General features: G+C 35.8%; 1 protein-coding gene across 1 annotated transcript; it reads left to right on the forward strand.

The window, feature by feature from the left end:
* Positions 1-1,791: 1,791 nt before the first annotated feature.
* LOC139687532 (cytoplasmic 60S subunit biogenesis factor ZNF622) lies at positions 1,792-5,686 on the forward strand. The gene is made up of 3 exons (XM_071584733.1): positions 1,792-2,937; positions 3,088-3,198; positions 5,400-5,686. Exons 1-3 carry the CDS (start codon positions 1,982-1,984, stop codon positions 5,509-5,511), a joined length of 1,179 nt encoding a protein of 392 aa, XP_071440834.1. The 5' UTR covers positions 1,792-1,981; the 3' UTR covers positions 5,512-5,686.
* The last annotated feature ends 7,990 nt before the right edge of the window (positions 5,687-13,676 follow it).

Consider the following 13,676-nt stretch of genomic DNA (forward strand, 5'->3'; position numbering starts at 1 on the left):
TAAGTAAATAAAATGCATAGAGCAGGTGGAACAGTTTACCAACCACGGAAGTGTATTGGACCAAAATGGTCAAAGTAGTAGAGACAAGGAGAAGAATTGCATTGGGCAAAGAAGCTTTCACAGGTAGGAGAAGGTTGATGTCAGGGGCTTTGAGTAAGGATGTTAAGAAAATATTGGTCAAAACCTTGAAATGGATCTTAATTTTGTAAGGCTTGGAAACATGGTCATTGAAGCAGGATGATAAGCAAAGATTGGAGGCTTTGGATATGTGGGTGTGAAGACGGATGGAAAAGGTCGAGTGGACTGAAAAGAAAGCAAATTTGTAAGCAATAGATATGGTGGGGGAGATGAGGGGATAGTTGGGAGAAATCCAAAGGAGAGAGTGTTGGGCAAGCAAGGAAGGGGCAGAATAGGAAGCATCTTGGATATAATGGAGGAAGGAGGGAAGTAACCTTTGTTGGAAGTCTGAAAGGATCATGAAAATACAATTAGGTACCCATACCATCATGCATAGTCTGTCCCAAAATAGTAGAAATCATTAGGGGAAAATGATTATTTCAGATCAAAGTACAATGTACCATTTTGGGACAGAACCTGTACAAGCTTGAACTAAATTCCAGTCAGATCATTTAGGGCCTCAATCAAGATCAAATCGTTGCGTAAGTTGTGTACATTCAAAAGCTACCCCAATCGGTGTAATAATAGTAATGATAAACAAGAGCCAGTAAGGTGTAACAGGCAACTAGCAAGGCCTTGGAAGAATTTAGTGGTTATAGTGCTCCTGTTTTTTTCAGCTGAAATTTGCTGGACAGGGCAGGATCCTGCAAAAATATTGAAGAATGGTGGAGGCATTCGGAGAGATTCTACTATAATCTGGTGGAAATTAGCCTTTGGCAGTATTTAAGAGATGTGAAAATGTCCCGTCCGATGCAATAGGATCATGTTATATCAAGTTAGTTTTAGCATGTCGCAGTCTTAATTTGCATAATTCACATATAATGCTCATCTGATTTACAATTGTTTATCGATATATCATAATGAAAATGAGTAGATCCCGCTAATCTAGTTGAAAGTAGCAAATTTCTCACAGGAATTTTTAACAAGGATATTAGTATCTTTTCCAATTCGGAAAAACTAAATTATCTACTAAATGGATTGATCGTTTTCGAAACAAACAAGATCAATATCAACATTTTTGAAAGGTTTTTAAAAAAATCGAAAAGAGGCTATTACGAACCGCTCACCACCGGTGGAGTTTCTCCGCTGCTGGTTTGATACCGCCCGAATTGAGTGTCGCTATCCAAAACAACTAGGAATTAGTTTTGGGCAGAGTTATACCAGGTTATTTACGGCTGCGTGACTTAGTCATCCCTATTAACCCCAGAATTTCCTTGTGTTGAAAGACAAATCACCATATCCCAACAAGGAAGACTATGCCTCCAAGTAAATCTGACCTGCTTTTTGTTCACAGCACCAAATATCCGATCAATGCATTTCCTAGTGTTATAATTAATCCATAATGCCTATGGGTGAATTTTTTTAAACAAAGAACATTTTTATAATTACCTATTTGTGAAAACCCTATTGTGCTACAGAAGAGAATAATTATAAAACAGAAACTATAGTCCACACATCCACATACATTCCCCGTCACTCACGCAACACCTATATATTTTAAGAATTTTTGAAATAATAACAAATACGCCTTGCGTTCATTTCTACCGGGCTACTTGGTCCGGTTCACTGTCGTCATTTGTTTTATATTTGGCCTTGTTGATTTCAGCAATTTCTGCCTTCAAATATTTAAAGATTAATCTCCTTCTGCAGGTTGGAGTCTAGGAATTAGCAAATATTTGATAATTGCAAGCAATTAATTGTGGCAGAGTACATACTTTCCGTGAAAATATTTTTAGCTGGTGGTGCCGAAGTGGATGTTGTTGCTCGACTAATGTGAACTGAACTTCGATTAAATTAGTTCACCATGATGTCTACCAAGACGGAGATTTACACGTGTATAGCGTGCAGGGTGGCGTTCAAAAGTTCTGAAGTTCAGAGACAGCACTATAAGTCTGATTGGCATCGTTATAATTTAAAACGAAGAGTTGCTGAGCTCCCTCATGTTACTGCGGAAGAATTTCAGAGAAGAGTTTTGTTGCAAAGAGAGAAAGATGAAGCTGAAAGCAAAGAATCTTCAGTGTATTGTAACTACTGCAAAAAAACATTTAATAATAACAATTCGTACGAAAATCATCTGCATTCAAAAAGACATCGAGATTCTGTGAGCGATCCTATGAAGGCCGTCGGCGCTTCTGCTTCAAGTAATGATCATTCAAAGTCCCAAATAGCCAGTGGAAGCGGTAGCAAGAACACCAAGAAGAATTACTCCACAGATATTGTGATTGCCCGTGAAATTAGGACGGACAAGGAAAGTTTAGATATATCAACTGACTCTGAAATTGAAGAGGTTGATTCTGATGAATGGGAAGACATCAGCGGTGACGCCATACCCGTTAATGATTGCTTGTTCTGCAGTCATCATAGCTGTAATTTAGAAAAAAATTTGAAGCATATGACCGTAGCGCATTCTTTTTTTGTTCCTGATGTGGAATATGTAACCGATATGAATGGTCTCATATCATATTTAGGGGAAAAGGTAGGAGAAGGATTCATGTGTCTCTGGTGTAACACGCGAGGAAGAACATTCTACTCCATTGAAGCCGTTAGGAAGCATATGATTGATAAAGGACATTGCAAAATGCTCCACGAAGGAGAGGCATTGGCAGAATACGTAGATTTCTATGATTACAGTTCTAGTTATCCTACTGACTCAGAAAATTCTGATGAGGAAGTGACCATTGTCGTGGATGATTCGGACTTCACACTGACATTACCGTCTGGAGCTGTCATAGGCCATCGATCTCTAATGAGATATTACAGGTTAGATTGCGTCATTTAGAGTTGATTGGTGATATCATAGAGTATTGTAATTTAATTATTATGAATGAGAATGTAACAGACTAAGTTAACCCATGGTAACTTGTCTAGAAAATCGATTGCTAAATTTTGTGTTAATTTATTCCATTATAGGCAAAGTTTCAATCCAAACAGAGCTGTGATGCCTCAAAAAAGCATTCATCGTGTTCTTGCACAATATAAATCGCTTGGGTGTGCTATCACTTCAGCAGAAGCACTGCAAAGGTTTGTCTTTACTATACTAGGTTCATTGTAACCCCAGGTATTTGGCCGTAGGTAAATTACAACTTGGTGTGTTCTTAATTTGCTTAAGGCCGTCACAATTCTATTGCTAAACACCGAAAGTGTCAAATATTGTCGTTATCACTGATGCCCAATGTCTCCAATAATGCATCTACATATTCACCTGCAGCAGAGTATTTCCACAATATCCCCAAGCCATTTAAACCTATTTACTTTCGATTAACCATTATGGATCCATAAAAGGCTTTCCTATCCTTGACCCCATCCCACATGTCAAAATAGTGAGATGCACTGAGTAATAACTTGCTGCTCTACGTATTAAAGCAGTGGCGGAAATAATTTTTCCTATCTATTCTTCTCTATCTTCCTTTCAATATTTGACAGAAACATTTTCCTGTAGCACTGTATTTCCATGAATTTCAATATTTTTTATGAGCTTCGACAATCTTTTCCTAGCTTTCAGAAGAGAATTTAAACTTAGAGAGTTCTTTTAATTTTGAGGTTATGTTCTGTGCTAAGGATTTTTTTTCTTCTTTCTGTATCTAATGGCATTGTTGTAAGTATATACATCTTACTCTTTGAATTGCTGTAAGTCCTTCTTCCACAAAATCTGCTAACTCTGTTTTAATTTTTCAAGTTTATTCTTGAATTATCTTGATAATTCTGTTTGACTTTTTTTCTCTATCTTTGGTTGTAATTGTTCAACACCTCCAAGTTCACTAGATGGGCCTCTCCAGAATTTCTTCTTTTACTCTGGTAGTGGCAAAATACCATGGCTGTTTTTGTTCTTAAAAAATGCAGTATGTTTAATATCATTTAGTTCCTTTTGTGCAAATTAATAGTGTCCGTGGGGGTAACAACATATCTAAGAGAAATAATCAGCTAATATGCAATGCCATAATTAACATTTTTACAAATATGGATTTACAGTGTGGCAGCTGAAGGAAATAAATGTTAAGATGTTAAATCTACTGATATGAACTTTTTGAGGTGGTCAGCTAGTATCTGAAAAGACCTGAAATGAAAGAATTCATACAGTCATGCATGTATCCCTTTCAATTTCTGATGAGATTCACCAAAAACAGCTTGAATGGTATGGCCATATATAGCAAATTAAAGAAGGAAGATTGCCAAAGTAGTACACCTTAGATTATAAATCAGTATGGAAAAGTAAAAGAGGCTGACCAAAATGCAGCTGGCATGAGGGAATCAGGTGATTAATGTTGGAAGGTCTTCTCTGAATAAAAAAATGAAAATAGACAATGCTAAAGAATGGGAATCAGAACACAGCAAAGCTCACACACTACAACTACATGTAGATATTCAGACAACATTAATATTTTCACACACAATGAATATTGTCTATAAGAACTTGAGCTCTACGACCTCATAAATTAATAAAATAAAATAAAAACTCCTATGGCCGTAATACGTTAGCACCCTTGTTCAGTAGTGAAAACCAAAATGTTTTGTTGTGATGGCTTGTGGGAAAAGAAATTCCACGACAGTGACCGACCGCAATCTCTCATCCAGAACACCCTTCTGCAGTAGTTTGCGGGAATGTTTCTTCCTCACCAGTGACCAACTACAGACCTAAACACTCAAACCTAATTGGGATAATTCACAGAGTAGAAGGGACTCCGTAAAGGATACCTGGTTTATGGGCAGATATACACTATCTGTGACTGTTTAGCGGAATAAATTCCACGCCAGGGACAAGCACAGAGGTGACATACTCACAAGCACTCAGGAAAACAATCTCTCACACATTCAAAAAGGGCCTGAATAATGAGAGAACATCACTCAAATTGAGCAGAGTTTGGAAAGTAACAAGGAAAGACCTTAGTGTGCATCAAATATGTGTATTTTGGCTCCTGAAAACATCAAATATGTCACTTTTTATACTTCATTATTTAACAAATGCCTAATCGGTTCAATTCTTAAGATGTAATAGCCTATTTCCCAATAATACCTATTATTTAATTTTCACTTCTTCTTAATTTTATTTTATACGATTCAAATTATGTGGCATAGTAATAGTTTTATAGTTAAGCAATGGATTTCGAAATTAATTAATAATGAATGAGTTACTTTTATGCACAATTATTTTACTGCCTGTTTGGCATCATAATATAATGAGTTACTTATGCCAATTTGTGATTCATTTTTCTCTTTTGTTTCAGGAAAGCCAGAGATGTCCAGTACATGAAAAAAGTTCAAGCAAAGAGTATGCTTAAGCTTTCAATGAATGCAAACAAATTTCAGAAATACTACCGGCCTCAGGTTAATTTTTAAGCCATATGGTATGTTTTTCCTTTGTATATTTGGGAAATGTCCTCTATACTTGTATTCTAGATATGTTCAGTTAACTTGAATAAAAATGTTTAAATAAATAATGCATTAAAATGGCTCATGAATTATTCTTGTAAATGTAATTTGGAGAAGTTGTATATAGATAATAAATATTGGTCCAAGGTATTTGTCTTAATTTAAAATAGCATAGTAAATACTGATATGGTAGTCCAGAATATGAAGTCTAATGAGTGAATGAATATTTATTTCCTTACAACAGTACATTCCTTCGTATAACATAATGCCTCACATGTTACAGCTTATATAGTAGGCCAATCGAGCAGGTTGATTGTATGAGTTATCAGATTTCTCTTGTGGCATCCCCTAAAATATTGACACTTATCTAAATTATTGTATGCATGAATAGGTAATGTATGGGGACTGAATTAGTCTACTAAAATGCCTCCATTATTATATTTTCAAGAATTATAAATGCATGCAAATTTATTTTTGATATAGTTTTATCCAGAAGTATTGCATAACATTAACTGCATTATAATTAAGATTACATAATATGGCAGTCAAACACAGCGCTATATGAAATCACTAAAAAGAATGTGTAGTTCTCAAATAACCTCTTGTTCACACAGTATATTCCAAGAGAGAAACTTTGTTTATCTTAAGCTTTCACTGGTTAACATGCTAGGGTGTATCACATCACCAATTTGGATTTCACTTTTCTCTGTCAAACTATAAGACAGATGAGGTTGCAATTATAAAGATTTATCATATTGAACCTTGTATTTCAAGGGTTGCGGGAGCAAAAAACAGTAAATGGTAAGTGTGGTAAGCTTTTGAGCTGGTTAAACAATTCAGAGCTTTATGTCATCGTCATGTCATTATCAGATTATTTGATATTTCTCTCTCAGACAGAAAGCATTACCAACCCACATCTCTCTTTTTCCCTAATAAGTGGCAATTGGTGTGTTGTAGAAGGTATGCCTTAGGCTCAACAGAATTTCAGGTGCTTTAAAGGCCAAGAACAACTATTGAATATTAAATATCTATTTCTGATACAGTAAAGTCGTAATATACTTATTCTGTCGATTGGTTAATTGAACACAATTTTTTTAAAGTAATTACCGGTTAAGGTAGGCTTTGGGTGGACACGACTACCAAATAAATATTTTGTGACTCCTTACAAAACACAATCCAGCTACCTACTCTACATCAAGTCTCTCTTCATCTCTGAGTACTTCCTCCATCCTGTCCAACATCCTTATCCTGTTCCTGCCCTTTCCTAGTTTGCCTAACATTCTCCCCTCTATTACAGTTTTCAGCATCTCACTACCGATCAATATACCCTTCATCCATTTTTCCTGCCTCCATAGGATTTCTCCCAACAAACCCCTCTCTTTGCCCACCATACCTAGTACTTCCTCGTTTGTTTTCTTCTCTGTCCATTTCACCTTCTCCATTCTTCTCCACACCCACATTTCAAAAGCCTCCAATCTACTTCTATCATCCTGCTTCAGCGACCACGTTTCTGCACCGAACATAAATACGCTCCATATCAAAGTTTTAACAAGTCTTTTCTTAACATTCTTCCTTAACGTCCCTGTCATCAACTCTCTCCTCCTTGTGAAAGCCTCTTTGCCTAGTGCAATTCTTCTCCTTATGTCCATACCACTTTGACCGTGTTGGTCCAAAACACTTCCGAGATACTTAAACTGTTCTACCTGCTCTAGTTTTTGCCCTCCTACTTTAATGTTTAGCTCAGCCTTTTTCTTTCTAGAAAATCGCATAACCTTTGTTTTATTAATATTGATTCTCATCCCATACCTGTCGCACTGAATTTTCAATTCACTCAGCAATGCTTGCAAACCCTTGACTGATTGACAAACTAGAGCTTGGTCATCAAAAAATCTAACTAATTTTACAAACTCCCCACCAACTTTCATTCCTACCTCCAGTTCTTCCGATGCCTATTTAATTATTTCCTCCACAAATACGTTGAACAGCACCAGTGATAATGGACAACCCTGCCTTACACCTCTTCCTAACACTGCCCATCTAGACTCTCCATTCCCTACTTGCACCGGAAACATTATAAAAAAGTCTTAATCAAAGTCTCTAAATGAAGTTGCATTTTTAGTATAGATTTTTAATTGGTAAAAAACATTGCTTTGGAATAGAATATGTAATCAATCAAGGTGGCATCCATAATCAATTAAGGCTGGCGCCCATAATTAGCCCTGCCAATTTTGGCCAAAGTGCAAAAAGGTGGTGTCGATCACAAAGAGCCCAAAAGTGCCGGATGTTAAATAATAAATACATAAACATACCATCATTAAACCAATAGATACTAGCATAATGACTATCAAATGAAGATCCCGGTGAAATATAGTAAGCATAATGAGGATGGTAATGGGGGCTTTCTATCAGAAAGAACTATTGACAGCAAATAGTACCAGGTTATACATAATAAGGAAATGATTCATTAAAACTTCTAAATAAATTTTATGAAAGAAAATTGAAGGCAGCGTAAACCAGGTATTACCTAAGAATGATAAAAGTAAAACGGATGGAGTATCAAATAAAGTACTGGAAGTATTGAGTGAAGAAAGAAACTGATAGAATCATGAGTAAGGAACTATGAGGGAATGAAGAGATTGATCAAGGAATAACTTGGAGAGTTAATACAATCCAATCCTCAGATGAACAACCTATGATTAGAGTCATACCCATGCCTTACGAGTCTCCCTTTATATTTTCTGCTGCACTGGTATTAAAACTATGTGTCTTTTCCTCACGATGTTACCACTGAATGTCAATTGAGTTAACATCATATCCAAAGAGCAACTTTATTTCCTTTCTATAAAAAAAATCTTTCCTCCACTGTACCAGCTAAAGAAATTGTTACACCATCAATCAGTCTCCTAATGAAAGGAAATCGTGGCAAGGACTTCAAAACCATATTATACGAGGGTCATCCGGAAAGTAGTACCCGTTCGTGAAATAAAGACACAAAAGTAAATATTAACAAACATAAAAAATTTTATTTGAAAGAGGATACTTTAAACTACTTCTCAACATAATCTCCAAGCAAATTAAGGCATTTGTCATAACGTGTGACAAGTTTCTGTATTCCTGCTGCATAGTCCTTCGCCGCCAGCTCATTGAGATACGCGAGGGACCCATCTTGCACAAATTTTTGCATAATGCAGATGGTGTTTAACAATTTCATGAACAATTGTTCGAGAAACATTGGGAAAATGCTCACAGATGTCATCAATTGTGACGCGCCGATCGTTCCTCACGAATTCGTCAACTGAGCTCACCAGTTGGTCTGTAATGACAGACGGTCTCCCCGAACGCTCATCGTCGTGTGTGTTCCCCCTCCCCATGTTGAAGTTGCGACACCACCGCCGAACAGACGACTCGTCCATTACATTGTCTCCATACACCTCCTTTAATTGGCGATGAATATCACATGGGCGAACGTTTCTTGCATTGAGGAATTTAATCACTGCCCTCACTTCACAACTGGCGGCGTTCTCAATTTTTTTAAACATTGTAAACAATCACAGAAACAACACAGGCAATGCTAGCGTCACGCAACTTGGCTCAGAGAAGGCAGACAAGCCACTGAAGCTATCTGACCTCGTCCAGCGGCTACTCGCGTCGTCAGCACTTCATGCGGCACGAACGGGTACTACTTTCCGGATGACCCTCGTACTTATTCATTGATCAGGACTGCAGTCAATTGATAAGTATAATATGATTTCCCTTCAACCAATATTTAATATTGGTTAACCTACATGAACCAATTTATTGGGCTACCAATTAGATCTCTGCTTTTGTCTATTGCAGCTGGTATTGTTTTTGACTTATCAGGACTAACAATTTTTAGTTCAAAATATCCCCTTTTAAAATATGTATTTTATTATTAACAATATGTGGACGGCAATATAATCTGCTTTTGGAATAGGGCAATCGGCAGCCTGATCAGGTCTTAATAGTCTTAGATTCACTTTTTATTCTTATATATTTCACAGCAGAAGTTAGCTCAAATAATAGAATTTCTTAGACCTATCCATTATGTTCAATAATTTCAATACACCCCAGATATTCTCTGATGCCCTTTAGCTCTAATGACTCCAATCATCACCATGCCCATGAACTAGCTAAGCTACTGACTAAGATCATACAATCAATACTCCACCATGTAATCTTATAAATATAAATGTAATCTACCGATTGAGGTAGGTTTTCTAAACCTACATAATATCCCACAAGGGCATGTGGCAGGGGTTGTTAGGTCACCACCGATAAAAGAGGATAAAGCCCCATACCAAACCAAAAAATTCATGCAAATCTACACCCGCAGAGGAAAATGCAATATTCATGCGAAAACCTCTTTTAACTTACACGCATGCAAATAGATATGCTATCGACTAACATACACATGTACCTACAAATATACCTTCTGTCTATGAACATTTAATCTTGCCCTGACTTGTAAATGGAATGTTTAATATTTCTAGAGTGACTTTGGTTTCTTAGTATTATGAATCCTGATTGTCCGAGGAAAGAATGAGTATTTGTATCTATCTGTACTGGAATCTATCTGCCTTATTTTATCTTTGTGGTCTGATTTACCTAAGTAGTGTGGGGCGATTATGATTCCTTTAGTGTCATTGTTGAACTCGTATGTTCTGAGCCTTCCTATAAGTCTCAGCCTTGCTTATTCTCTTTGCATCTCAAGTGGCTCACAGCCTTATTCCCCTAACAGGCCTGTCACACTCATCTTCTAATTGCAACAATTTTTGACAAATCTGATGGATTTTCTCTGGACTTAATCTGTTTCTTTTTGCCAAACTTTCTCTTAAGGATCCCAAATACTTGCGGAATATTGCAAATGAGGCTTAACTAGAGCAAGATAACACCTCTCTTTGACTTTCTCATTACATTTCTCCACCACCCATTTAATGAAGCTGAGTTTCTTTAAAGCTGATCCACATTTTGTCCTGATATGTTATCCCCATGGTGTTACAACTAACCCCAAATATTTAACTTGATCCGCCATAGTCAGTACTTGATCCCTCTATTTCATAATTTATAATATGTCTTGCTCTAGGTTTTGGATGGATGCAACTACCAAATAACATTTTTGTCTCTCCTAAAAAACAAAACCCAATTATCTCAATAGTTTCAGCCTCAACTTTGTGGAAATTCATTTTAATAAATGAAAAAGAAAAACTTTGTTCCAATCCTCCAAACATCCTCAGGTCGTACCTGAGGATGACGCCGTAGCGTCGAAACTAGTCGTACCTGAAATAAAGTGGTGGATTGGAACAAAGTTTTTCTTTTTCATTTTAACAAAACCCAATATCTGACTCTAGAACATGCTCCTCTTCATCCCCATATACTTCTTTCATTCCATCCAACATCCCTATCCTATTCCTGCCCCTTCCTTGTTTGCCTAGTATTCTCCCCTCCATCACAGTTTTCAACATCCCATTGCCAATAAATATGCTTTGCATCCATTAAATCCAATAAATAAATTGACTTTATGAAAGAATTAAACATCACTAAATATGTTTCCTATTCCACGGTCATAATTTCCCAGGGTAGTACAGAGAGTAAAATGGAAGTTACTTCGAAAGACTTCCCTGCTTTCTAATGAAGGTAGGGATAGTCAAACCCTGAATGATATTCATTGCCTCTGGCATATACTATCAGTTCTCTTTTCCTTATGTTTCTCCATCAGAATTTTGCCTTTGAACATAGAGCATGTGGAATTAGTTTATTTGCTACTAATCACCCCAACCTTGTTCTTATGTGACACCATCCCTATCCTCTGCCATTTAATTGTAGTACATATCTGTCTCTATAAGGACTTCACTCAAAATTACTCATACATGAATATTGATAATGTGGTGGTGATAAAGGATCGGGATTGGTGCAGAGGTTATAGTACTGGCTTCCCACCCAGAGGGCTTGAGTTCAAATCCCGGCAGTGTTGAATATTTTTCAGAGGTATCTCGATCCCTACTTGAAGTGCTTTGTGGAGGGCCTTTTGAGTGAGTTCACCGTCTGTCGGATGGGACATTAAGCTGCAAACCCCTAGGTGCCTTTCATAAAGAGTAGGCTAATGGCAACACGGCGTTTCTCTCCACCCTTCATCCTTTCCTGTCGATCCCCTATGGCACAAATGACCTCAGCAGTCGGTCGCCTAAATACTACTACTACTGTGGTGTTAATATTGAAATCCACAGTCTGTGGTTAGTAAAAGTTCCTTGGAAAAGCACATTGGTTTCAATCCCAGTAGGTATCACCCTTCCAAAGTAAGGCCACAAATTTTATTTCTTAGCTACCATTTTGAGACTAAGATGCACTGTTAACTTTAGTAAACTGTGATTTTAACTGTAGCCAATGATACCTTAGTGGACCTTAAAAGACATTTACACATGACTCGGTGACCAAACGTACTCTTTAAACAGTATATCTACTTTTTCAGGAATCAAATTTTTCTGTACTATCTTTTTTTAATTGGTGGAGAGTACCATTTTTTTCAGTGTGTTTGTTATATACGCTGCTGCATTCTCTACTAGGTATACTTTAATATTTTTTTAATGAGGTGTCATTATTGCCAAACTAATACTATATTGTTCACTCTGTTGGAAATACTATTTATATTTTATCATAATTATCATCTTCAGTGATCCTTAAGAAATATTTTCTTTACTTTCCTATGGCCTTCCAGGAATTTATTAACCTTCACTTAATTCATTGACATATTTTACAAACGTGTATTATTGAACAGTATAAATTTAGGAGAAAGTGATTTTTGAATTTTATCTATTCAGGAATAGAAATATTATAAAACATATCAATTTAAGTATCCCATTTATTTGATATTGCATTCCCTTTTACCAATCATATTACCACCATCTTTAGTAAGGATATGCGAGTAGGTTACAAGAACTTTTTAAGAACATTATTACTATGAATTATTATTTATGAATAAGAAAATAATTCAAGTTTAATGAAGATTTGGAAAAAGAATTTCCAGATTTTAAAGAGGGAGAAGTAAGATTGTGTGAAAGATACCACACATTGGTTTCTATTGCCAATGAAGGAAGTAGTTAAAAAAACATTTGAAGAAAAGCATACCAAAAATTTAAGATTTGAACATCATCTAAACTAACGTCCTATTTTCTCCCTAAAAAACTACTTGATAGGAATTGAATATCCAGTTCGTGATTTAAATAAGGGTGACCAACATCCAATAGATAAATGACCCTTTGATATAGAACTGCTTATTCTAAAAATCTATAATTGCTATTTTCACTTTACCCTAAGTCCTTGAAATATTTCTTTCCTTCTGTAGATATAGAATACAAAGCTCTATTATGTCATTTCAGAATGAGATGATTATCTCTTTTGAACAATCCAAAGTCTGTTTGAGATATTTTACATTTTAAGGATGAAGAGAGGTATAATTCCTATCTCAACCTAATAGTTCAGCAAATTTCAATGTTTTCTTTGTAAATCCTGTGAATGGTGTTGCCTATTGTTTTTAATTTCATTATCAAATGTATGTAACCAGAAAAGTCAGACTATGAGAAATAAAAGAAATACTTGACTAGGAGTGATTTATTATATGATGAGGTAATAAATCTAAAATTATTTGCAAATAAAATGCAAATAATGCAATTAGCAATTATTTTTGCTAGTATGAAGTGGATTGGAATTTTTTTAAATGCTTTGCAAAGTGCATATCCAATTTTGTTTTGTTGTTCAGTATAATTTTAAGGATGCTAATGGTGTTAAAATGTAAGATTAATACTGGTAAAATAATGGAATTCTCGGGAAATGAAAAGCTTTGATATTAATTGTCAGCATTGTTTGAAAACTGATGCTTAAATGTAATGCAATAATTTAATTTGTGTCAAAATATATTTTTATGTCAACATTCTTTAGAAAACATTTATGCATAAAATGCACATATTCTGTATTTTAAAACTTCATATTTGTTTGGAAAGAAATGAGGGATGAAACATTTTTTTTCTTGAATAAGGCTGATAGTGGAGTGCATGAATTGTAAGTGCATTGAAGTGATTCTGAAATAAGGATGTTAGTTATGTCTCAAGACTCGTTTT

Source organism: Hetaerina americana, unplaced genomic scaffold, assembly GCF_022747635.1.
Source record: "Hetaerina americana unplaced genomic scaffold, ioHetAmer1.1.p SCAF_2, whole genome shotgun sequence".
NCBI classification, from domain to species: Eukaryota; Metazoa; Arthropoda; class Insecta; order Odonata; family Calopterygidae; genus Hetaerina; species Hetaerina americana.

What these genes read in the sequence shown, in the direction of transcription:
- LOC139687532 (XM_071584733.1), top strand. Translation starts at nt 1,982, where the DNA reads ATGATGTCTACCAAGACGGAGATTTACACGTGTATAGCGTGCAGGGTG. An exon ending in TCTCTAATGAGATATTACAG is followed by an intron (nt 2,938 to 3,087) that starts GTTAGATTGCGT and finishes ATTCCATTATAG; the next exon opens with GCAAAGTTTCAATCCAAACA. An exon ending in TCAGCAGAAGCACTGCAAAG is followed by an intron (nt 3,199 to 5,399) that starts GTTTGTCTTTAC and finishes CTTTTGTTTCAG; the next exon opens with GAAAGCCAGAGATGTCCAGT.